The sequence below is a fragment of the Chiloscyllium plagiosum genome, unplaced genomic scaffold (genome assembly GCF_037043375.1).
Source record: "Chiloscyllium plagiosum isolate Xiang-an unplaced genomic scaffold, Cpla_swu_hap1 HiC_scaffold_2, whole genome shotgun sequence".
Classification (NCBI taxonomy): domain Eukaryota; kingdom Metazoa; phylum Chordata; class Chondrichthyes; order Orectolobiformes; family Hemiscylliidae; genus Chiloscyllium; species Chiloscyllium plagiosum.
Window position 1 is genome coordinate 159,853,867 of NW_028270140.1, and position 27,083 is coordinate 159,880,949.

The 27,083-nt window shown below is 51.3% G+C and overlaps 1 protein-coding gene across 1 annotated transcript in view; it reads right to left on the reverse strand.

Moving 5' to 3' along the window:
- LOC122548109 (UDP-glycosyltransferase 3A1-like) overlaps window positions 1-24,405 on the reverse strand; it is a 43,429-nt gene extending 19,024 nt beyond the window's left edge. Inside the window, exons 1-4 of the mRNA XM_087975259.1 lie at window positions 24,046-24,405; window positions 13,655-13,871; window positions 13,095-13,196; window positions 3,286-3,406 (exon numbers count right to left, since the gene is read on the reverse strand). Coding sequence (XP_087831385.1) covers window positions 3,286-3,406; window positions 13,095-13,196; window positions 13,655-13,748 — 317 coding nt within the window. The 5' untranslated portion in view covers window positions 13,749-13,871; window positions 24,046-24,405. The remainder of the gene's footprint in view (window positions 1-3,285; window positions 3,407-13,094; window positions 13,197-13,654; window positions 13,872-24,045) is intronic.
- Between the last annotated feature and the right edge of the window lie 2,678 nt (window positions 24,406-27,083).

The window sequence follows — 27,083 nt, forward strand, 5'->3', positions numbered from 1 at the left end:
CATCCTTCCTATAGTGTGGGCACCAGAAACTGCACACAGTACTCTAACTGCTGCCTAATTAATATCATACACAGCTCCATCATAACCTCTCTGCTATTATATTCATCGAACAGCAGTCCCTGTGCATATTATATAAAATAACAGCTCTGTATGTTATAGATAATAGCATAGTCGCCCTGCATATACTATAAAGAATAACAGTCCCTGTTTTTACCATAGAGAATAGTCGTCCCTGTGTGTTTTATAGAGAATAGCAGGCCGTGTGTGTATTATAGAGAATAGCAGCCCCTGTGTATATTATAGAGAATAGCCGTCCCTGTGCATATTATAGAGAATAGCAGTCCCTGTGCATATTATAGAGAATAGCAGCCCCTGTGTATATTATAGAGAACAGCAGTCCCTGTGCATATTATAGAGAATAGCAGTCCCTGTGCATATTATAGAGAATAGCAGCCCCTGTGTATATTATAGAGAACAGCAGTCCCTGTGCATATTATAGAGAATAGCAGCCCCTGTGTATATTATAGAGAACAGAAGTCCCTGTGCATATTATAGAGAATAGCAGCCCCTGTGTATATTATAGAGAATAGCAGTCCCTGTGTATATTATAGAGAATAGCAGTCCCTGTGTATATTATAGAGCAGAGCAGTCCCTGTGTATATTATAGAGAACAGCAGTCCCTGTGCATATTATAGAGAATAGCAGCCCCTGTGTATATTATAGAGAATAGCAGTCCCTGTGTATATTATAGAGAACAGCAGTCCCTGTGCATATTATAGAGAATAGCAGCCCCTGTGTATATTATAGAGAACAGAAGTCCCTGTGCATATTATAGAGAATAGCAGCCCCTGTGTATATTATAGAGAATAGCAGTCCCTGTGCATATTATAGAGAACAGCAGCCCCTGTGTATATTATAGAGAATAGCAGCCCCTGTGTATATTATAGAGAATAGCAGCCCCTGTGTATATTATAGAGAATAGCAGTCCCTGTGCATATTATAGAGAATAGCAGTCCCTGTGCATATTATAGAGAATAGCAGCCCCTGTGTATATTATAGAGAATAGCAGTCCCTGTGTATATTATAGAGAACAGCAGTCCCTGTGCAAATTATAGAGAATAGCTTCCCCTGTGTATATTATAGAGAATAGCAGTCCCTGTGCATATTATAGAGAATAGCAGTCCCTGTGTATATTATAGAGAACAGCAGTCCCTGTGCAAATTATAGAGAATAGCTTCCCCTGTGTATATTATAGAGAATAGCCGTCCGTGTGCATATTATAGAGAATAGCAGTCCCTGTGTATATTATAGAGAACAGCAGTCCCTGTGTATATTATAGAGAATAGCAGTCCCTGTGCATATTATAGAGAATAGCAGCCCCTGTGTATATTATAGAGAATAGCAGTCCCTGTGTATATTATAGAGAATAGCAGTCCCTGTGTATACTATAGAGAATAGCAGTCCCTGTGTATATTATAGAGAACAGCAGACCCTGTGTATATTATAGAGAATAGCAGTCCCTGTGCATATTATAGAGAATAGCAGCCCCTGTGTGTATTATAGAGAATAGCAGTCCCTGTGTATATTATAGAGAACAGCAGTCCCTGTGTATATTATAGAGAATAGCAGTCCCTGTGCATATTATAGAGAATAGCAGTCCCTGTGTATATTATAGAGAATAGCAGTCCCTGTGCATATTATAGAGAATAGCAGTCCCTGTGTATATTATAGAGAATAGCAGTCCCTGTGCATATTATAGAGAATAGCAGACCCTGTGTATATTATAGAGAATAGCAGTCCCTGTGCATATTATAGAGAATAGCAGCCCCTGTGTGTATTATAGAGAATAGCAGTCCCTGTGTATATTATAGAGAACAGCAGTCCCTGTGTATATTATAGAGAATAGCAGTCCCTGTGTATATTATAGAGAACAGCAGTCCCTGTGTATATTATAGAGAATAGCAGTCCCTGTGCATATTATAGAGAATAGCAGTCCCTGTGTATATTATAGAGAACAGCAGTCCCTGTGTATATTATAGAGAATAGCAGTCCCTGTGCATATTATAGAGAATAGCAGTCCCTGCGTATATTATAGAGAACAGCAGTCCCTGCGTATATTATAGGGAATACCTGTCCCTGTGTATATTAGAGAGAATACCTGTCCCTGTGTATATTATAGAGAATAACAGTCCCTGTGTATATTATAGAGAATAGCAGTCCCTCTGTGTATTATAGAGAATAGCAGTCCCTGTGTGTATTATAGAGAATAGTGGTTCTTGTGTATATTATAGAGAATTGCAGTCTCTGTGCATCTCAGAGAGAATACCAGTCCCTGTGTGTATTATAGAGAATAGCAGTCCCTGTGTATATTATAGAGAATAGCCGTCCGTGTGCATATTATAGAGAATAGCAGTCCCTGTGTATATTATAGAGAATAGCAGTCCCTGTGCATATTATAGAGAATAGCAGTCCCTGTGTATATTATAGAGAATAGCAGTCCCTGTGTATATTATAGAGAATAGCAGTCCCTCTGTGTATTATAGAGAATAGCAGTCCCTGTGTGTATTATAGAGAATAGTGGTTCTTGTGTATATTATAGAGAATTGCAGTCTCTGTGCATCTCAGAGAGAATACCAGTCCCTGTGTGTATTATAGAGAATAGCAGTCCCTGTGTATATTATAGAGAATAGCAGCCCCTATGTGTATTATAGAGTACAGCAGTCCCTGTGTGTATCATAGAGAATAGCAGTCCCTGTGTGTATTATAGAGAATAGCAGTCCCTGTGTATATTATCGAGAATACCAGTCCCTGTGTATATTATCGAGAATACCAGTCCCTGTGTGTATTATAGAGAATAGCAGTCCCTGTGTATATTTTCAAGAACAGCAGTCCCTGTGTATATTATATAGAATAGCAGTCCCTGTGCTTATTATAGAGAATAGCAGTCCCTGTGTGTATTATAGAGAACAGCAGTCCCTGTGTGTATTATCGGGAATAGCAGTCCCTGTGTGTATTATAGAGAATAGCAGTCCCTGTGTGTATTATAGAGAATAACAGCCCCTATGTATATTATAGAGAATAGCAGTCCCTGTGTATATTATAGAGAATAACAGTCCGTATGTATATTATAGAGAATAGCAGTCCCTGTGCTTATTATAGAGAATAGCAGTCCCTGTGTGTATTATCGGGAATAGCAGTCCCTCTGTATCGTATATAGAATAGCAGTCCCTCTGTATATTATACAGATTAGCAGTTTTTATGTATAAATTACAAAAACAGCCATACTTCCCCTCAAAGAAGAGTTTCTGCTGTTCCAGGAACCAATTGTTGAAGCTGGAAATGTATTCCTCATTTCCTGACCAGGAGGTAACTCGGTAACTGTTGCTTCTGATTGTGTAGTTGATACCTGTTACAATGAAAACCCTGCCATTTACTTGTTACCGCTGGAATCCAGTGAGAGACACTCCCCAAGTGCCTGGTGCATCCACCTGCAAATACTTGAGGTTTAAGAGCATTCTGCAACACATCATCTGGCTGAGGAAGATGAGGTTACCTTGAATGGATGTCTTTGGGGGAAGAGTATGAGATACCACGCAACATAACATTGTAAGGACATAAAGGAGCAGCATGGTGGCTCAGTGGATAGCACTCTTGCCTCACAGCATCAATCTCACCTTCTCCCTGTATCTGTGGGGCTTTCCTCCAGGTGCTCCAGTGTCCTCCACCAGTCCAAAGATGTGCAGGTTAGGGTGGCTGGGCCATGCTAAGTTACCCATAGGGTTTAGGGTGGACTGGCAAACTAAATCATCCCACAGTGTCCAGGGATGTGTGGGTCAGCTATAGAGAATGCAGGGTTGCAGGGATAGGGCACAGCAGGTCATGCAGCATCCGAGGAGCAGGACAGTCAACATTTCGAGCATAAGCTCTTCATCAGCAATGAGCAGCGGGGGGAAAGGGGGCTGAGAGATGGGGGGAGGGGGGAGGGGAGTGGGGCTGGGGGATGCAAGGTAGCTGGGAAGGCAATAGGTAGATGAAGGTGAGGGCAGGGGGTGGAGGTCAGAGCAGAGCAGATAGGTGGGAAGGAAGATGGACAGGTCATGAGGACGGTGCTGAGTTGGAGGGTTGGATCTGGGATAAGGTGGGGGGAGCATCAGAGGAGCAGGGGAGTCAACATTTCAGGTCAGGATGCTGTTTGGAGGGGTGGCATGGACTCGATGGGCCAAATGGCCAGCTTCCACACTTTAGGGATTCTATTGTATTCATAAAAACCCTGGGCCAGTAAATACCCACACCATGGCCAATGAGGGAATGGACTGGATTTGGGTCAATGTCCAAACAGATGACAGCTGCATCATAGAATGTGACCTCACAGAAAGCAGCCTGACATGTCCAATCCCTGAATGACAGGCAGCAGAATCACAGGGAAAAGTACACACTGAGTGGATGGTAAGTGAATGAGATGTTGAAGCCTGATTTGGGCCTCAATAGATGATAATTACTATTGAAGGTTGACCAGTGAGTTACCTCAGCTCAAATTACTCAACCAGGTTCCTAGGTTACATCGTAGGCTGCTCTGGGAAGTGAGAAAGGAGGTTGCTAAGCAGCTGGTGAAGATCTTTACTTCCTCACTCTCCAGGGGAGTTGGACCGGCAGATTGGAGGGTAGAGAGTGTTGTTCCTCTTTTCAAGAAGAGTAATAGGGAAATCCCTGACAATTACAGACCAGCCAGTCTTACGTCTGTGGTCAGCAAGGTTTTGGAAAGAATTCAGAGAGTAGGATTTATGACAATTTGGAAAAGCATAATGTGATTAAGGGTAGTCAGCATGGCTTTGTGATGCCGCCAAAATCTTATTGAGTTCTTTGAGGAGGTGAGGAGACAGAGAGATGAAGGCCAAGCAGTGGATGTGGTGTATATGAACTTCAGCAAGGCATTTGATAGGCTGATTCATAATGTCAGGAGGTATGGGATACTGGGAGATTTGTCTGTGCGGATTCAGAATTGGTTGGCTGACACAAGGCAGAGAGTGGTTGTAGATGGAAAGTGTTCCGCCTGGAGGACAGTGGTGAGTGGGGCCCCGCAGGGCTCTGTTGTTGGGCCTCTTCAGTTTGTAGTTTTTAGCACTTGCAGTGGTTAGCACTGATGCATCACAGCGTCGGAGACCCGGGTTCAATTCCCACCTCAGGCGATTCTCTGTGTGGAGTTTGCAAATTCTCCCAGTGTCTGCGTGGGTTTCCTCCGGGTGCTCCGGTTTCCTCCCACAATCCAAAAAAATGTGCAGGTTAGGTGAATTGGCCATGCTAAATTGCCCGCAGTGTTAGGTGAAGGGGTAAATGTAGGGGAATGGGTCTGGGTGGGTTGCGCTTCAGTGGGTCGGTGTGGACTTGAGCCGAAGGGCCTGTTTTCACACTGTAAGTAATCTAATCTAATCTAAATGACTTGGATGAGGAGGTTGAGGGGTGGGTTAGTGAATTTGCAGATGACACAAAGATTGGGGGTGTCGTCAATAGTATCGAGGGCTACTACAGACTGCAGCGCGACATAGACAGGATGCAGAGCTGGGCTGAGAAATGGCAGATGGAGTTCAACCTGGATAAATGCGAAGTGATGCATTTTGGAAGGTCAAACTCAAATGCTGAATATAGGATTAAAGACAGGATTCTTGGCAATGTGGAGGAACAGAGGGATCTGAGTACATAGATCCCTCAAAGTTACCACCCAAGTGGATAGGGTTGTTAAGAAAGCATATGGTGTTTTGGCTTTCATTAACAGGGGGATTGAGTTTAAGAGCCGCGAGGTTTTGCTGCAGCTCTACAAGTCCCTGGTGAGACCACACTTGGAATATTGTGTCCAGTTCTGGTCGCCCTACTATAGGAAAGATACAAAGGCTTTGGAGAGGGTGCAAAGAAGGTTTACCAGGATGCTGCCTGGACTGGAGGGCTTAAAATCAACTAGGAGAAAGTGAGGACTGCAGATGCTGGGGATTAGAGCTGAAAAATGTGTTGCTGGAAAAGCGCAGCAAGTCAGGCAGCATTCAAGGAGAAGGAGAATCGACATTTCGTGCATAAGCCCTTCTTCAGGACTGGACTGGACTGGACGGCTTGCCTTACGAAGAGATGATTTAGAGATGCCGGTGTTGGACTGGGGTGTAAAAATCACACAACACCAGGTTATAGTCCAACAGGTTTAATTGGAAGCACACTAGCTTTCAGAGCGACTATCCTTCATCTGGCGCTCCTTTATCACCTGCTGAAGGAGCGTCGCTCCGAAAGCTAGTGTGCTTCCAATTAAACCTGTTGGACTATAACCTGGTGTTGTGTGAATTTTAACTTATAAAGAGAGGTTGACTAAGCTCAGACTTTTCTCTCTGGAGAGAAGGAGGAAGAGAGGTGACCTGATCGAGGTGTACAAGATAATTAGAGGCATGGATTGAGTTGATAGCCAGAAGCTTTTCCCCAGGGCAGGATTGACTGGTTAGAGAGGTCATAGTTTGAAGGTGCGAGGAGGAAGGTATTGGGGAGACGTCAGAGAGTTGTGAATGCGTGGAGTGCGTTGCCAGTGGTAGTGGTGGAAGCAGAGTCATTAGGGACATTTACGCGACTGCTGGACATGCACATGGATAGCATTGAATTGAGGGGTACGTAGGTTAGGTTATTTTATTTTAGATTAGGATTAATCCCTGGCACAATATCGTGGGCCGAACGACCTGTTCTATGCTGTTCTTTTCCATGTTCTATGTTCTAAACTGTGCATTGTCAAGAAGGAGAGATCTCATCTAGACTGAGGCACAGCCCAAGTGAGTATATAGTCTGGGGAGTTTGGAGGCAGCGTGGGAATTTGGGGAAGAGGTGCTTTTTGCTTGCCTTTTCGGTTCATTGTTTGAAAGGTCATTCAAGAGGATAACTGCTGTTCAGGGTCGGGGGCCAAACACAAAAGAGTGACATCACCAGAAAACCAAAACTTCTGATTCCTGATGAAGAGCTTACGCTCGAAACCTCAATTCTCCTGCTCCTCGGATGCTGCCTGACTGGCTGTGCTTTTCCAGCACCACACTCTTCGACTACAACAACACGTTGACAGGATGCAGAGCTGGGCTGATAAGTGGCAGATGGAGTTCAACCTGGATAAATGTGAAGTGATACATTTTGGAAGGTCGAATTTAAATGCAGAATACAGGATTAAAGGCAGGATTATTGTCAGTGTGGAGGAACAACAGGATCTTGGGGTCCATGTCCATAGATCCCTCAAAGTTACCACCCAAGTTGACAGGGTCACTTAGAAGGTGTATGGTGTGTTGGTTTTCATTAATGGGTGATTGAGTTTAAAAGCAGTGAGGTTATGCTGCAGCTCTATAAAACCCTGGTTAGACCACACTGGAACATTGTGCTCAGTCCTCATTATAAGAAGGATGTGGAACTTCAGAGAGGGTGCAGAGGAGATTTACCAGGATGCTGCCTGGACTGGAGGGCTTGTCTTATAAAGAGAGGATGAGTGAGCTCGGGCTTTTCACACAAGAAGGAAGAGAGGTGACCCGATCGAGGTGTACAAGGCAATGAGAGTCACAGATAGAGTGGATAGCCAGAGACTTTTCCCCAGGGCAGAAATGGCTGTCGAGGTGTCATAACTTTAAGGTGATTGGAGGAAGGTATAAGGGAGATGTCAGAGGTAGATTCTTTATGGAGAGAGTGGTGGGTGCGTGGAATGCACTGCCAGCGGTGGTGGTAGAGTCAGGGACATTAGGGACATTTAAGCAACTGCTGGACAAGCACGTGGATGGCAGTAAGTTGAGGGGGGTATAGGTTAGGTGGATCTTAGGTTAAGGTAAACGCTCGGTACAACATCGTGGGCTGAAGGGCCTGTACTGTGCTGTACTGTTCTATGTTCTAAAAGAGATGCTAGGCCATGTGATGTGGGAGCTGGTGGACCCCATCGTGGTTCAGAGTGAGCACATTCTACAGCATGTGTCGGTTACTTGGGGAACTCCAGCTCAGAGCTGATGAGCTGGATTCTGAGCTTCAAAATCTTCCATACATCAGGGAGGGTGAGAGTTACCTAGACGCTGTGCTCCCAAGCCAATCTAGTCCCACCTGCCAGCACCCGGCCCATATCCCTCCAAACCCTTCCTGTTCATATACCCATCCAGATGCCTTTTAAATGTTATAATTGTACCAGCCTCCACCACTTCCTCTGGCAGCTCATTCCATACACACCTAATTGCCCCTTATGTCTCTTTTATATCTTTCCCCTCTCACTGTAAACCTATGCCCTCTAGTTCTGGACTCCCCAACCCCAGGGAAAAGACTTTGTCGATTTATCCTATCCATGCCCCTCATGATTTTATAAATCTCTATAAGGTCACCTCTCAGCCTCCGACGCTCCAGGGAAAACAGCCCCAGCCTGTTCAGCCTCTCCCTGTAACTCAAATCCTTAAACCCTGGCAACATCCTTGTAAATCTTTTCTGAACCCTTTCAAGTTTCACAACATCTTTCCGATAGGAAGGAGACCAGAATTGCACGCAATATTCCAACAGTGGCCTAACCAATGTCATGTACAGCCGCAACATGACCTCCCAACTCCTGTACTCAATACTCTGACCAATATAGGAAAGCATACCAAACGCCTTCTTCACTATCCTATCTACCTAGGACTCTACTTTCAAGGAGCTATGAACCTGCACTCCAAAGTCTCTTTGTTCAGCAACACTCCCTAGGACCTTACCATTAAGTGTATAAGTCATGCTAAGATTTGCTTTCACGAAATGCAGCACCTCGCATTTATCTGAATTAAACTCCATCTGCCACTTCTCAGCCCATTGGCTCATCTGATCAAGGACAAGCTCACATCCAAATCATTTATATAAATGATGAAAAGTAGAGGGCCCAGCACCGATGCTTGTGGCACTCCACTGGTCACAGGCCTCCAGTCTGAAAAACAACCCTCCACCACCACCCTCTGTCTTCTATCTTTGAGCCAGTTCTGTATCCAAATGGCTAGTTCTCCCTATATTCCATGAGATCTAACCTTGCTACCTAGTCTCCCATGTCGAATACCTTACTGAAGTCCATATCGATCACATCTACTGCTCTGCCCTCATCAATCCTCTTTGTTACTTCTTCAAAAAAATCAATCGAGTTTGTGAGACATGATTTCCCACGTACAAAGCCATGTTGACTATCCATAATCAGTCTTTGCCTTTCCAAATACATGCTGAAAATGTGTTGCTGGAAAAGCGCAGCAGGTCAGGCAGCATCCAAGGAGCAGGAGAATCGACGTTTCGGGTATGAGCCCTTCTTCAGGAATGAGGAGAGTGTGCCAAGCAGGCTAAGATAAAAGGTAGGGAGGAGGGACTTGGGGGAGGGGCGTTGGGAATGCGATAGGTGGAAGGAGGTTAAGGTGAGGGTGATAAGGTGAGGGTGATAGTCCGGAGTGGGGTGGGGGCGGAGAGGTCAGGAAGAAGATTGCAGGTTAGGAAGGTGGTGCTGAGTTTGAAGGTTGGGACTGAGACAAGGTGGGGAGAGGGGAAATGAGGAAACTGGAGAAATCTGAGTTCATCCCTTGTGGTTGGAGGGTTCCTAGGCGGAAGATGAGGCACTCTTCCTCTAGCCGTCGTGTTGCTATGGTCTGGCGATGGAGGAGTCCTGCATGTCCTTGGTGGAGTGGGAGGGGGAGTTGAAGTGTTGAGCCACGGGGTGGTTGGGTTGGTTGGTCCGGGTGTCCCAACCAACTTCCGCCTAGGAACCCTCCAACCACAAGGGATGAACTCAGATTTGTCCAGTTTCCTCATTTCCCCTCCCCCCACCTTGTCTCAGTCCCAACCCTCGAACTCAGCACCACCTTCCTCACCTGCAATCTTCTTCCTGGCCTCTCCGCCCCCACACCCACTCCGGCCTATCACCCTCACCTTAACCTCCTTCCACCTATCGGATTTCCAACGCCCCTCCCCCAAGTCCCTCCTCCCTACCTTTTATCTTAGCCTGCTTGGCACACTCTCCTCATTCCTGAAGAAGGGCTCATACCCAAAACGTCGATTCTCCTGTTCCCTGGATGCTGCCTGACCTGCTGCGCTTTTCCAGCAGCACTTTTTCAGCTCTGATCTCCAGCATCCGCAGTCCTCACTCTCACCTTTCCAAATACATGTACATCCCGTCCCTCAGGATTCCCTCCAACAACTTGCCCACCACCGAGGTCAGGCTCACTGGTCTATCATTCCCTGGCTTGTCTTTACCGCCCTTCTTAAACAGTGGCACCACGTTTGCCAACCTCCAGTCTTCCGGCACCTCACCTGTGACTATCAATGATACAAATATCTCAGCAAGGGGCCCAGCAATTACTTCTCTAGCTTCCCACAGAGTTCTAGGGTACACCTGATCAGATCCTGGGGATTTATCCACTTTTATGCGTTTCAAGACATCCAGCACTTCCTCCTCTGTAATCTGGACATTTTTCAAGGTGTCCCAATCTATTTCCCTACAGTCTATATCTTCCATGTCCTTTGAAACATCTAAACCCTAGAACATCAAAACAATCATTCCCACCCGTATGATATCCAAGTCTCCGTAATGGCCACAACATCGTAGCTCCAAGTACTGATCCATGCTCTAAGTTCCTGATACTTCATGTGTTAAAATAGACAGACTTCAACCCATTACACTGATTGCAACTTGATGGGTAGAGAGATCTGGGAGTTCAGGTCCATTGTACCCTGAAAGTTGCTGCACAGGTGGGTAGAGTCATTAAGCAGGCATATGGTATGCTTGCCTTCATCGGACGGGGTATTGAGTATAAGAGCTGGCAGGTCATGTTAAAATTGTACACGACATTGGTTTGGCCACATTTAGAATACTGTGTACAGTTCTGGTCGCCACATTACCAAAGGGATGTGAAAACTTTGGAGAGGGTGCAGAGAAGGTTTACAAGGATGTTGCCTGGTATGGAAGGTGCTAGCTATGAAGAGAGGTTGAGCAGGTTAGGATTGTTTTCATTAGAGAAAAGGAAATTGAGGGGGCCCTGACTGAGGTTTACAAAATCATGAAGGGTATAGACTGGGTGGATAGAGACAAGCTATTTCCCAGGGTGAAGGATTCAATAACTAGAGTTCACGTGTTCAAAGTGAGCAGTGAAATGTTTAAGGGGGATACACGCGGCAAGTACTTTACACAGAGGGTGGTGGGTGTCTGGAACGCGTTGCCAGCAGAGGTAGTAGAGGCAGGCATGATAGATTCATTTAAGATGCGTCTGGACAGATGCAGGAGTAGGTGGGGAGCAGGGGGATACAGATTAGATTCCCTACAGTGTGGAAGCAGGCCCTTCGGCCCAACAAGTCCACAATGACCCTCCAAAGAGCACCCCACCCAGACCCATTCCCCTACATTCACCCCGACTAATGCACCTAACACTATGGGCAATTTAGCATGGCCAATTCACCTGACCTGCACATCTTTGGACCGTGGGAGGAAACCGGAGCACCCGGAGGAAACCCACACAGACACGGGGAGAACACATCATCGTAGCTCCAAGTACTGATCCATGCAAACTCCACACAGACAGTCACCTGAGGTGGGAATTGAACCCAGGTGCCTGGCGCTGTGAGGCAGCAGTGCTAACCACTGAGCCACCGTGTCACCCTAATGCTTAGGAATTGGGTGATAGGTTTAGACAGTGGATTTGGATCAGCTCAGGCTTGGAGGGCCGAAGGGCCTGTACTTTGGCTGTAAATTTTCTTTGTTCTTTGAGGTGCAACCCATCCTTCTTGTACAGGTCCCACCTTCCCCAGAAGGTATCCCAGTGATTCACATATCTGAAGCCCTCCCTCCTACACCAGCTCCTGCAGCCATGTGTTCATCTGCACTCGCTCTCTGTTCCTCATCTCACTAGCACGTGGCACTGGTCGTCCTGCCTTTTAGCTTCCAACCTAACTCCTTATATTCAGGTCCTCCTCCCATTCCCTGGCTATGTCATTGGTACTGATGTATACCATGACTACTGGCTGCCCACCCTCCCCCTGAAGAATCCAGAGGACTCGATCTGAGACATCCCTGACCCTGGCACCTGGGAGGCACCATCCCATCTGGGAGTCTCACTCACAACCACAGAATCTCCTGTCTGTTCCCCTAACCATTGAATCTCCTATCACTATTGCTCCCTTATTCTCCCCCCTTCCCTTCTGAGCCACATGCCAGAGACCTGGCCGCCGTGGCTTTCCCTGGTAAGCTGTCCCCGCCAACAGTATCCAAAGCTGTATAGTTATTATTGAGGGGAACAGCCACAGGGGATCCCTGCACTGTCTGTCTGTTCCCTGCTAGGACATTTTTCTTTAGAGCATATGAGACCGAGGGGGGACCTTATAGAGGTGTATAAGATCCTGAGAGGCATGGGTCAATGCACTCAGTCACCGGCAATCTTTTTCTACCATCGGGGAGAAGGTACAGAAGCCTGAACACACATACACCAGCCGGTTTCAAAACAGTTTCTACCCTACTGTCGCTAGAATACTGAATGGACTCACAAACTCTTAACATTCGCCTGTACCTGTGTTGTTGTTTTTGCCACTGTTTGCCTATTATTTACTATCTGTGCGACTTAACTCTGTGAGCTGCCTGTGTTGCTCACAAGACAAAGCTTTTCACTGAGCCTCGGTACACGTGACAATAAATTCTATTCAATTCTTTTTCCCAGGATTGGGGAATCGAGGACTAGAGAGCATCAGTTTAACGTTAGAGGGGAAAGAATAAAAGGGAACCTGAGGGGCAGCGTTTTTACACAGAGGGTGGTACGCATATGGAATGAGCTGCCAGAGGAAGTGGTTGAGTTGGGCACATTAACAACATTTAAAAGGCTTTTGGTTAAATACATGGATAGGAAAGGATTAGAAGGATATGGGCCAAGTGCAGGGAAATGGGGTTAGTGTGGGTGGGCATTTTGGTCAGCATGGACCAGTTTGGGCTGAAGGGCCTGTCTCCATGCTGTAGGACTCTCTGACTCTATTTTGGTGTAACGCGATATATTGTAAATCCACTCGTGGGAGATTGATAATAAAGTGGCACTTGTCAAATTGTATGTTACTGTGAAAAGGCACGTGGAGGGAGACAGAGCTACCTTTGATCCTGGGAATGCCGAGCTGCACCAACATGTTCACACTGTGCCCACTCTCATGAAGGATTTGGGAAATTTCGTCAAAGATCAGATAGTGGCTCCCCCCTGCAGGCAAAACATGGGAGGAATACAGAGAACACTTAATCAGACAGAGCCTTTACTCACATCCCCATACACAGTCTATTCCCAACTGAGCAAATCTCAATACTTCCCTTCCCTGACCCAAGTGACTCCATCCCTGGGGGCTACTATCCTGAGGTACACAGCTTTACCTGCAGCCCACACTCCCACGTTTGAATGGGCCCCCTCTTTATATCCTCCCCTGATAGGACAGTGAGTTGGAGCAGCAGCTTCTCGGGACCTTTCAAGGTAGCCCCTGGATTGCTGTGTCCTGAGGATGATGATTAATAATGCTAACTTCCTATTCCAGGATTTTATCTCCACAAATGCTGCGGGATCTGCTGAGTTTTTCCAGTGTTTGTTTCAGATTTCCAAAACCCACAGCTCTGTGCTTTGGTTTTGAATTAGAGAGGTTTGTTAAGGTGACAGGTGACTGAACTTACCGATCAGGATAACTGTCAGGATCTTGGCTGGTTCTGTCAAGGTCAGATGTACAGAGATAAAAGCCAACAGCAGAAGCTGCCCTCTCTGCACCATTGTTCAGTGACCCGAGCAGCTCAGACACCATCAATCCCACACGTTCCAGTCAATAACCTGCTGCCAGGATACAGCCGCAAAGATTGACAAAGAAGACAACAACTTCAGGCAACACACACCAACCTGGAGACAAGGGAGAACATCATGAAGGATGATTGAAACAAAACCAGCAGCAACTCAACAACATCCTCAATCCCCAACTCACAGCTCGCCTCCAACACCCAACCCCACCCCCACCCCCACCACCCAGCGCCCCCCACCCCCACCACCCAGCGCCCCCCACCCCACCCCACCCCCACCCTCACAACCCAGCTCCCCCCCCACCCCCACCACCCAGCGCCCCCCACCCCACCCCACCCCCACCCTCACAACCCAGCTCCCCCCCCACCCCCACCACTCAGCTCCCCCCCCACCCCCACCCTCACCACCCAGCTCCCCCCACCCCCCCACCACCCAGCGCCCCCCACGCCCACCACCCAGCTCCCCCCACCCTCACCACCCAGCTCCCCCACCGCCCCCACACCCCTACCACCCAGCTCCCCACACCCCACCCCCACCACCACCAGCTCCCCCCACCCCCACCACCAGCACCCCCAACCCTCACCACCAGCTCCCCCCATCCCACCCCCACCCTCACCACCAGCTCCCCCCATCCCACCCCCACCCAGCTCCCCCCACCCCACCCCTACCACCACCACCCAACTCCTCCCACTCCCACCCCCGCCACCAGCTCCCCCAACACCCAGCTCCCCCCACACCCACCCCCACCCCACCACCAGTTCCCACCACCCCCACCACCAGCTCCCCACCCCCACCCCCACCCCCACCCCCCAGCTACCCCACCCCACCCCCACCACCAGCTCCCCCCAACCCAACACCACCACCAGCTCCCCCCAACCCACCCCCACCACCATCTCACAACCTCCCCACCCCCACCACCAGCTCCCACCCCCACAACCCAACCCCACCCCCACAACCCAACCCAGCCCCACCCCGCTACCAGCTCCCCCCACCCCCACCACCAGCTCCCACCACCCAGCTCCCCCCATCCCTACCACCCAACCCCACCCCCATCCCCCAGGTCCCCCACCCCCAACCCCACCACCAGCTCCCCCCACACCCACTCCCCCACCACCTAGCTCCCTCACCACTCAGCTCCTCCCACCCAACCCCACCCCCACCACCCCCCACCACCCACCATCCAGCTCCCCCACCCCCACCACACAGCTCCCCCACCCCCCACCACCCAGCTCCCCCAAACCCCACCAGCCAGCTCCCCCACCTCCCACCACCCAGCTCATCCTACCCCACCACCACCCATCTCCCCCTACCCCCCACCACCCATCTCCCCTACCCCCCACCACCCATCTCCCCCTACCCCCCACCACCCAGCTCCCCCACCTCCCACCACCCATCTCCCCCTACCCCCCACCACCCAGCTCCTCCATCTCCCACCACACAGCTCCCCCTACCCCCAACCACCCAGCTCCCCCACCCCCCACCACACAGCTCCCCCTACCCACCCCCACCCAGCTCCCCCACCCCCCACCACCCAGCTCCCCTACCCCCCACCACCCAGCTCTCCCTACCCCCCACCACCCAGCTCTCCCTACCCCCCACCACCCATCTCCCCACCTCCTAACTTCCTGAATCCAATGCCCTCCCCACCCCGCCACCTCCAGCATCTGGTTTAACCCCCCCAGTTTGCTGTGGGTCTGGAGTCACGTGTAGGTCAGACTGGGTAAGGTTGGCAGTTTCCTTCCCTAAGGGACATTAGTGACCCAGATGGGTTTCTCTGGCAATTGGTAATAGATTGACGGTCATCATTAGACTCTTAAATTCAAATTCCACCATCTGCATTGGTGGGATCAAAACCCGAGGCCCCGGAACGTTCCCTGGGTCTCTGGATTAACAATCCAGTGATAATACCACCAGGCCAGATCCTCCATTATCCAATCCCAACGTAGGTCTCCTCTAGCCCTCTGACCCCAGTGGCCTGGTGGAAGTTCGTGGGGGGCTTTTGGGAGATGTGGGACATCAGTAATCTACAGAGGTAGAGAAATAATCTGGTAAGTCAGACCTTAAGGTGATATTGGGATGAGTGATATCTCAGCAATAAAGATGAGGGGGAAGGTCAATACTCACTGATGTGGTCAGACCAATCAATGTTAGCGTGAGCGAGAACTGACCTCACCCTCTCAGTTCCTACAGCCCTATTACATCCCAGTAAAAAAAACACTTCCAGAGAAACAGCAACAGCTCACAGGAGACATGATCTTACCTCAGTGTTCAAACCAATGCATTACACAGGCACTGCTGTCTGTCCACACCTCATCCCCATCTGCCCGAACCTCAAGCCAGTGATCTGCAGTGTCATGTTAACACCGAGTTCAACAATGTTTGGTGAAACGATTTGAATTATTTTCCTTGTATTGTGCACCACTTACACTTCAATTTCTCTGTACAGTGATATCCATCCAACTTGGGTTAAACTTCCCCACAATAACACTCCCACTGCACTGGGCCCAGCCTGTCAAGGTGAAGCTGGACCCTCTATCCCTCCTGTTCCTGACCCTCGATCCCTCTATCCTGCTGTTCCTGACCCTCTATCCTGCTGTTCCTGACCCTCTATCCCTCTATCCCTGCTGTTCCTGACCCTCTATCCCTGCTGTTCCCGACCCTCTATCCTACTGTTCCTGACCCTCTATCCCTCTATCCTGCTGTTCCTGACCCTCTATCCTGCTGTTCCTGACCCAGTATCCCTGCTGTTGCTGACCCTCTATCCCTCTATCCCTGCTGTTCCTGACCCTCTATCCCTGCTGTTCCTGACCCTCTATCCCTCTTTCCTACTGTTCCTGACCCTCTATCCCGCTGTTCCTGACCCTCTATCCCTCTATCCTGCTGTTCCTGACCTTCTATCCTGCTGTGCCTGACCCTCTATCCTACTGTTCCTGACCCTCTATCCCTCTATCCTGCTGTTCCTGACCCTCTATCCCTGCTGTTCCTGACCCTCTATCCCTGCTGTTCCTGACCCTGTATCCCTGCTGTTCCTGACCCTCTATCCCTGCTGTTCCTGACCCTCTATCCCTGCTGTTCCTGACCCTGTATCCCTGCTGTGCCTGACCCTCTATCCTACTGTTCCTGACCCTCTATCCCTGTATCCCTGCTGTGCCTGACCCTCTATCCTACTGTTCCTGACCCTCTATCCCTGTATCCCTGCTGTGCCTGACCCTCTATCCTACTGTTCCTGACCCTCTATCCCTGTATCCCTGCTGTGCCTGACCCTCTATCCTACTGTTCCTGACCCTCTATCCCTCTATCCCTGCTGTGCCTGACCGTCTATCCCTGCTGTTCCTGACCCTCTATCCCTGCTGTGCCTGACCCTGTATCCCTGCTGTGCCTGACCGTCTATCCCTGCTGTTCCTGACCCTCTATCCTACTGTTCCTGACCCTCTATCCCTGCTGTGCCTGACCGTCTATCCCTGCTGTGCCTGACCGTCTATCCCTGCTATTCCTGACCCTCTATCCTACTGTTCCTGACCCTCTATCCCTGCTGTGCCTGACCGTCTATCCCTGCTGTGCCTGACCCTCTATCCTACTGTTCCTGACCCTCTATCCCTGCTGTGCCTGACCCTCTATCCTACTGTTCCTGACCCTCTATCCCTCTATCCCTGCTGTGCCTGACCCTGTATCCGTGCTGTGCCTGACCCTCTATCCTACTGTTCCTGACCCTCTATCCCTCTATCCCTGCTGTGCCTGACCCTGTATCCCTGCTGTGCCTGACCCTCTATCCTACTGTTCCTGACCCTCTATCCCTCTATCCCTGCTGTGCCTGACCCTGTATCCCTGCCGTTTCTGACCCTCTATCCCTGTATCCCCGCTGTGCCTGACCCTCTCTCCCAGTTGCCCCAGCACCAGCTACAATGCTGACATACTTGAAGCTGTGTTCCCGTACCCTGCTTCACACTGGGCACTGACCTCCATTCTCTTCTATTTCCACTCTCAATGATGTTCTAAACCTTTACAAGGCACTAGTCAGGCCCCATTAGAGACACACACCTCCTCCCTCACCTCCATCCAAGGCCCTAAAGGAACCTTCCACATCCATCAAAGTTTTACCTGCACATCCACTAATATCATTTATTGTATCCGTTGCTCCCGATGCAGTCTCCTCTACATTGGGGAGACTGGGTGCCTCCTAGCAGAGCGCTTTAGGGAACATCTCCGGGACACCCGCACCAATCAACCACACCGCCCTGTGGCCCAACATTTCAACTCCCCCTCCCACTCTGCCGAGGACATGGAGGTCCTGGGCCTCCTTCACCGCCGCTCCCTCACCACCAGACGCCTGGAGGAAGAACGCCTCATCTTCCACCTCGGAACACTTCATCCCCAGGGCATCAATGTGGACTTCAACAGCTTCCTCATTTCCCCTTCCCCCACCTCATCCCAGTTCCAAACTTCCAGCTCAGCACTGTCCCCATGACTTGTCCAGACTTGTCCTACCTGCCTATCTCCTTTTCCACCTATCCACTCCACCCTCCTCTCTGACCTATCACCTTCATCCCCACCCCACTCACCTATTCTACTCTATGCTACCTTCTCCCCACCCCTACCCTCCCCTCATTTATCTCTCCACCCTTCAGGCTCTCTGCCTTTATTCCTGATGAAGGGCTTTTGCCCGAAACGTCAATTTTACTGCTCCTCGGATGCTACCTGAACTGCTGTGCTCTTCCAGCACCACTGATCCAGAATCTGGTTTCCAGCATCTGCAGTCATTGTTTTTACCCCATTAGAGACAAAACAAAATCTGCAGATGCTGGAATCCAAGGTAGACAGGCAAGAGGCTGGATGAACACAACAAGGCAGGCAGCATCAGGAGGGAGAGGGACACAGCAAGGCAGGCAGCATCAGGAGGGAGAGGGACACAGCAAGGCAGGCAGCATCAGGAGGCTGGGGGAACACAGCAAGGCAGGCAGCATCAGGAGGGAGAGGGACACAGCAAGGCAGGCAGCATCAGGAGGGAGAGGGACACAGCAAGGCAGGCAGCATCAGGAGGGAGAGGGACACAGCAAGGCAGGCAGCATCAGGAGGGAGAGGGACACAGCAAGGCAGGCAGTATCAGGAGGGTGGGGGACACAGCAAGGCAGGCAGCATCAGGAGGGAGAGGGACACAGCAAGGCAGGCAGTATCAGGAGGGAGGGGGACACAGCAAGGCAGGCAGCATCAGGAGGGAGAGGGACACAGCAAGGCAGGCAGTATCAGGAGGGAGGGGGACACAGCAAGGCAGGCAGCATCAGGAGGGAGAGGAACACAGCAAGGCAGGCAGCATCAGGAGGGAGGGGGACACAGCAAGGCAGGCAGTATCAGGAGGGAGGGGGACACAGCAAGGCAGGCAGTATCAGGAGGGAGGGGGACACAGCAAGGCAGGCAGTATCAGGAGGGAGGGGGACACAGCAAGGCAGGCAGTATCAGGAGGGAGGGGGACACAGCAAGGCAGGCAGTATCAGGAGGGAGAGGGACACAGCAAGGCAGGCAGCATCAGGAGGGTGAGGAACACAGCAAGGCAGGCAGCATCAGGAGGGAGAGGGACACAGCAAGGCAGGCAGCATCAGGAGGGAGGGGGACACAGCAAGGCAGGCAGTATCAGGAGGGAGGGGGACACAGCAAGGCAGGCAGTATCAGGAGGGAGGGGGACACAGCAAGGCAGGCAGTATCAGGAGGGAGGGGGACACAGCAAGGCAGGCAGTATCAGGAGGGAGAGGGACACAGCAAGGCAGGCAGCATCAGGAGGGAGAGGTACACAGCAAGGCAGGCAGCATCAGGAGGGAGAGGGACACAGCAAGGCAGGCAGCATCAGGAGGGAGAGGGCCACAGCAAGGCAGGCAGCATCAGGAGGGAGAGGGACACAGCAAGGCAGGCAGTATCAGGAGGGAGAGGGACACAGCAAGGCAGGCAGCATCAGGAGGGAGAGGTACACAGCAAGGCAGGCAGCATCAGGAGGGAGAGGGACACAGCAAGGCAGGCAGCATCAGGAGGGAGAGGAACACAGCAAGGCAGGCAGCATCAGGAGGGAGAGGGACACAGCAAGGCAGGCAGCATCAGGAGGGAGAGGAACACAGCAAGGCAGGCAGCATCAGGAGGGAGAGGAACACAGCAAGGCAGGCAGTATCAGGAGGGTGGGGAACACAACACGGCAGGCAGCATCAGGAGGGAGAGGGACACAGCAAGGCAGGCAGCATCAGGAGGGAGAGGGACACAGCAAGGCAGGCAGCATCAGGAGGGAGAGGGACACAGCACGGCAGGCAGCATCAGGAGGGAGAGGAACACAGCAAGGCAGGCAGTATCAGGAGGGAGAGGAACACAGCAAGGCAGGCAGCATCAGGAGGGAGAGGGACACAGCACGGCAGGCAGCATCAGGAGGGAGAGGAACACAGCAAGGCAGGCAGCATCAGGAGGGAGAGGGACACAGCAAGGCAGGCAGCATCAGGAGGGAGAGGGACACAGCAAGGCAGGCAGTATCAGGAGGGTGGGGAACACAGCAAGGCAGGCAGCATCAGGAGCGAGAGGGACAGAGCAAGGCAGGCAGCATCAGGAGGGAGAGGGACACAGCAAGGCAGGCAGCATCAGGAGGGAGAGGAACACAGCACGGCAGGCAGCATCAGGAGGGAGAGGAACACAGCAAGGCAGGCAGTATCAGGAGGGAGAGGAACACAGCAAGGCAGGCAGCATCAGGAGTGAGAGGGACACAGCAAGGCAGGCAGCATCAGGAGGGAGAGGGACACAGCAAGGCAGGCAGCATCAGGAGGGAGAGGGACACAGCAAGGCAGGCAGCATCAGGAGGGAGGGGAACACAGCAAGGCAGGCAGTATCAGGAGGGAGGGGAACACAGCAAGGCAGGCAGTATCAGGAGGGAGAGGGACACAGCAAGGCAGGCAGTATCAGGAGGGAGGGGAACACAGCAAGGCAGGCAGTATCAGGAGGGAGAGGGACACAGCAAGGCAGGCAGCATCAGGAGGGAGAGGGACACAGCAAGGCAGGCAGTATCAGGAGGGAGAGGGACACAGCAGGGCAGGCAGCATCAGGAGGGAGAGGGACACAGCAAGGCAGGCAGCATCAGGAGGGAGAGGGACACAGCAAGGCAGGCAGTATCAGGAGGGAGAGGGACACAGCAAGGCAGGAAGCATCAGGAGGGAGAGTGACACAGCAAGGCAGGAAGCATCAGGAGGGAGAGTGACACAGCAAGGCAGGCAGCATCAGGAGGGAGAGGGACAGAGCAAGGCAGGAAGCATCAGGAGGGAGAGGGACACAGCAAGGCAGGAAGCATCAGGAGGGAGAGTGACACAGCAAGGCAGGCAGCATCAGGAGGGAGAGGGACACAGCAAGGCAGGCAGCATCAGGAGGGAGAGGGACACAGCAAGGCAGGCAGCATCAGGAGGGAGAGGGACACAGCAAGGCAGGCAGTATCAGGAGGGAGAGGGACACAGCAAGGCAGGCAGTATCAGGAGGGAGAGGGACACAGCAAGGCAGGCAGCATCAGGAGGGAGAGGGACACATCAAGGCAGGCAGCATCAGGAGGTGGAGAAGTCAACGTTTCAGGTATTAACCACTCTCCAGTCCTGAAGGGGGGTTACACCCGAAACATCAACTTCTCCAACTCCTGATGCTGCCTGCCTTGCTGTGTCCCTCTCCCTCCTGATGCTGCCTGCCTCGCTGTGTCCCTCTCCCTCCTGATGCTGCCTGCCTCGCTCTGTCCCTCTCCCTCCTGATGCTGCCTGCCTCGCTGTGTTCCTCTCCCTCCCTCCTGATGCTGCCTGCCTCGCTGTGTTCCTCTCCCTCCCTCCTGATGCTGCCTGCCTCGCTGTGTTCCTCTCCCTCCCTCCTGATGCTGCCTGCCTCGCTGTGTTCCTCTCCCTCCCTCCTGATACTTCCTGCCTTGCTGTGCTCTTCCAGCCTCCTGCTTGTCTACACTAGTCAGATCCCAGCTGGTATACTGTCCTGGTCTCCTTATCTAAGATGTACCGGCGTTAGAGGCAGTCCAGAGAAGATTCACTTGGCTCATCCCACGTTTAGGGGACTGTACTGAGTTGAGATTGAGTAGGTTGGGCTATTGGAGGTTAGAAGAATGAAGGCGACATTACGAAAACATTCAAGATTCTGAGGGGGTTTGACAGGGGAGATGTGGAAATGCTATTTCCCCTGGGGGAAGAGTGTAGGAGCAGAGGGTGTCACCTCAGGAGTAGGGGCTGTCTGTCTAAGACAGGGATGTGGGGAAATTTCTTCTCCCATAGCAGAGTGGCTCTGTGGGAAATTCTTTACCCACATGCGGCTGTTGAAGTAGGATCATTGAGTATTTTCAAAGCTGACAGGGACAGATATTGCATTCGGGAGGAAAAGGCAGGAAGCTGGAGTCAGGAATGATTAGATCAGCTATGATCCCACTGAATGGCTGAGCAGACTGGATGGGCTGAATAGCCTACTCCTAAATCAGAACACCTCTGGGACACCCGGACCAACCAACCCAACCATCCCGTAGCCCAACACTTTAACTCCCCCTCCCACTCCACCAAGGACATGCAGGTCCTTGGACTCCTCCATCGCCAGACCATGGCAACACGACGGTTGGAGGAAGAGCGCCTCATCTTCCGCCTCGGAACCCTCCAACCACAAGGGATGAACTCAGATTTCTCCAATTTCCTCATTTCCCCTCCCCCCACCTTGTCTCAGTCAAATCCCTCGAACTCAGCACCACCTTCCTAACCTTCAATCTTCTTCCTGACCTCTTCGCCCCCACCCCACTCCGGCCTATCACCCTCACCTTTACCTCCCTCCACCTATCGCAATTCCAACGCCCCTCCCCCAAGTTCCTCCTCCCTACCTTTATCTTAGCCTGCTGGACACACTTTCCTCATTCCTGAAGAAGGGCTTATGCCCGAAACGTCGATTCTCCTGCTCCTTGGATGCTGCCTGACCTGCTGCGCTTTTCCAGCAACACATTTTCAGCTCCTAAATCTGACAGTGTGACCCCGAGGATAATGCAGGGATTACTCCTGGTCAGCTCTGATCATTCAATTCCTGCAGAAACTCAACATCTGCCTCTTTCTGTTACTGGTCACTACAACTTATGGCCCACTCCCTTCCTCCTGCCCAACATCTGCACTGTCTCCAAAATGTTCTCTTCGCCTGGCACTGGGCTGGCACTTCAGGCTGAGTCACTCAATCCCTCCTTCAATGGGGGAATTTCCTGGAATGGTGATGTTACTCTATCCTGTTCCAGCAGGTCCCAGTGGTGCCTTGGTTTCACCAGCAGTCCCTTCAGGTATTGTCTCTGCCATCTCTGTCTGATGCCAACTAGTCACTCAAACAGTCCAGTGTTTCCTGCCCGTTTCTGATGGCCTGTCACTGGCTGAGGTGATGACCCAGGAACGTGTTCAGGATCTGCAGGCAGCAGCTCTCAACCAGGATCTAGAAATGTCTCTAAAATAAAACTGCAAATGCTGGGGAATCAGAAACAAACACAGGGATTCCTGGGAGGTCTGGCAGTTTCTGCGGGAGACAGAAACAGTCCATATTGCCACTGTGGTGTGACTATCGTTCCGGAGAGGGTTAAAAATCACACAACACTAGGTTATAGTCCAACAGGTTTCTCTGGAAGTTCCAAAGAAGTCAGACCGAACTTTAAACTCTGCTTTTCTCTCTCCGCAGATGCTGCCAAAGGTGCTGAGTTCCTCCAGCATTTTCTGTTTCGTTCTAGAAATAGCTAAATTCCTCTCTAAGAATCTGGTTTCCCCAGTTTAAACAATTCACTTTAAGGACTGTCTTCAGGAGCTGCTGCTATTTCTATCCTGTTCGGGCTGAGAGGCTCTGTCGCTGGCTATTTGATCATTATTTAACCCTCCCATTATTTATTAACCAACACACCTCTCCGACCCCACCCCACCCCACCCTCGCACAATGCTAACACCGACCTTGGGCGGAATCCTCAGCTCGGTGTGTCTATATGAGTGTGCGACTGGCGGGGGTCTGAACTACAGCAGTGGCTGGAAAATCCACTCCTGTTTTCCTCATATTCCAGTATTCCCTTTTTGCACAAAAACACACACTCCCCTGGGATCTGAGCGGAACTTTGTCCAACTTTCTCCATTTAAAAAAAAAAATCACGACTCGTTTATCTGAGTTTGGGGAACTGGGGGTCGCAGGAAAATGAGTGAGGGATTGTTGCAAACGGGGAAAACGACCACACAAGCAGGAGGCGAGGAGAGAGAGAAACAAGGCTCTGCAAGGGCTCGGTACTTACTCAGAAACAGGACGCAGCTCAGCCCCAGGGGCAGGGAACTGCTGTGCTCAGCGACTTCCTCCGAGGAATTGTAAACAGAACCGGGTTACACGCGAAACCAAAACTTAACACCAGGAAATGGGAGACTGCTCCAGGAGCACAGCTCAGAATCCAAATCCCAAACAGTGATCAGTGATCCCAATGTCATGTTACACCAGATCCTACTGGCAAGGAGCAGGAGTCAGGTTCCCCCCACAGGGTCAGAAACAAGCCACTCAGCCCCACACAGTCTGCAATCCCAGGTTCACCAGCAGGAACTCTCTGAGTCACACTCTACAAATTTGTTCCTTTTCACGATTCGGAGATGCCGGTGTTGGACTGGGGTGGACAAAGTTACAAATCACACAGCACCAGGTTACTGTCCAACAGGTTTATTTATTTTTTTTCTTTTTTTTTCAAGCCATTATTTTTTTTTTCCTTTTTTTTTAAACCCCCACACTACCACCTAAGTGCGGTAGTGCTTCTGGATGGTTATTTTTTTTTGTCTTATTTTTTCTTTTTTCTTTCTTTTTTTTCTCCCAGGAGCAGAAATCTCCTGTTTATTTTTTTTCTTTTTTTTTCTTTTTCAGCACCAGCCGGGTGATTTTTTTTTTCTTTTTTTTTCCCCCACACTACCACCTAAGTGCGGTAGTGCTTCTGGATGGTTATTTTTTTTTTCTCTTTTTCTCCACACTCCCCTTTTTTCTTTTTAACCCCCACACTACCACCTAAGTGCGGTAGTGCTTATTTTATCCCCAGAACCCATGGTGTGTGTGTGCAGGTGTGAGACACAGTGAAAGACAAAGTGCACGAATCTTTATTCAATTTCCACCACCAAGAAGATAGGAAAACACCCGGGTGGCCAGTGACAAACACTGCCCTTGTCCAACAGGTTTACTTGGAATCTCTGAAAGCCAGTGCTTCCAATTAAACCTGTTGGACTGTAACCTGGTGCTGTGTGATTTGTAACTTTGTTCATTTTCACGTTATGGTCTGATGGCGTTCAGGCAGTCTCTTTTGACCCTCCCCCACCCCCACACTCTCAGACAGTACACCCCAGACCCTAACCCCTCGAGTGAACCTCCCCCTCCCCCCCACACTCTCAGACAGTACACCCCAGACCCTAACCCCTCGAGTGAACCTCCCCCTCCCCCACACTCTCAGACAGTACATCCCAGACCCTAACCCCTCGAGTGAACCTCCCCCTCCCCCACACTCTCAGATAGTACATCCCAGACCCTAACCCCTCGAGTGAACCTGCCTCCCCCACACTCTCAGACAGTACATCCCAGACCCTAACCCCTCGAGTGAACCTGCCTCCCCCCACACTCTCAGACAGTACATCCCAGACCCTAACCCCTCGAGTGAACCTCCCCCTCCCCCACACTCTCAGACAGTACATCCCAGACCCTAACCCCTCGAGTGAACCTCCCCCTCCCCCCACACTCTCAGACAGTACATCCCAGACCCTAACCCCTCGAGTGAACCACCCCCTCCCCCCACACTCTCAGACAGTACATCCCAGACCCTAACCCCTCGGGTGAACCTCCCCCTCCCCCCACACTCTCAGACAGTACATCCCAGACCCTAACCCCTCGAGTGAACCTCCCCCCCCCCACACTCATAGACAGTACATCCCAGACCCTAACCCCTCGAGTGAACCTCCCCCTCCCCCCACACTCTCAGACAGTACATCCCAGACCCTAACCCCTCGAGTGAACCTCCCCCCCCCCACACTCATAGACAGTACATCCCAGACCCTAACACCTCGAGTGAACCTCCCCCTCCCCCCACACTCTCAGACAGTACATCCCAGACCCTAACCCCTCGAGTGAACCTCCCCCCCCCACACTCATAGACAGTACATCCCAGACCCTAACACCTCGAGTGAACCTCCCCCCTCCCCCCACACTCTCAGACAGTACATCCCAGACCCTAACCCCTCGAGTGAACCTGCCTCCCCCACACTCTCAGACAGTACATCTCAGACCCTAACCCCTCGAGTGAACCTGCCTCCCCCCTCACTCTCAGACAGTACATCCCAGACCCTAACCCCTCGAGTGAACCACCCCCTCCCCCACACTCTCAGACAGTACATCCCAGACCCTAACCCCTCAGGTGACCCTCCCCCTCCCCCCACCCCCACACTCTCAGACAGTACATCTCAGACCCTAACCCCTCGAGTGAACCTGCCTCCCCCCACACTCTCAGACAGTACACCCCAGACCCTAACCCCTCGAGTGAACCCGCCTCCCCCCTCACTCTCAGACAGTACATCCCAGACCCTAACCCCTCGAGTGAACCACCCCCTCCCCCACACTCTCAGACAGTACATCCCAGACCCTAACCCCTCGAGTGAACCTGCCTCCCCCCACACTCTCAGACAGTACATCCCAGACCCTAACCCCTCGAGTGAACCACCCCCTCCCCCACACTCTCAGACAGTACATCCCAGACCCTAACCCCTCGAGTGAACCTGCCTCCCCCCACACTCTCAGACAGTACATCCCAGACCCTAACCCCTCGAGTGAACCTGCCTCCCCCCACACTCTCAGACAGTACATCCCAGACCCTAACCCCTCGAGTGAACCACCCCCTCCCCCACACCCTCAGACAGTACATCCCAGACCCTAACCCCTCGAGTGAACCACCCCCTCCCCCACACCCTCAGACAGTACACCCAGACCCTAACCCCTCGAGTGAACCTACCTCCCCCCCACACTCTCAGACAGTACACCCCAGACCCTAACCCCTCGAGTGAACCTCCCCACCCCCCACACTCTCAGACAGTACATCCCAGACCCTCACCCCTCGAGTGAACCTCCCCACCCCCCACACTCTCAGTCTCCCCCAGAGCAGTTTCTGAAGAAGCTGATCCTCAGTGATCCTTCCTTCTGGTTAGTGTTGTAGTTAGATCACTGGATCCACTGGGAATTACTATGATCTCTCAGTAGTTACAGTTATTAGTTAGCACGAGTTACCATGATCAGTCACTAGTTAGTGTGCTAGTTACAGTGTGA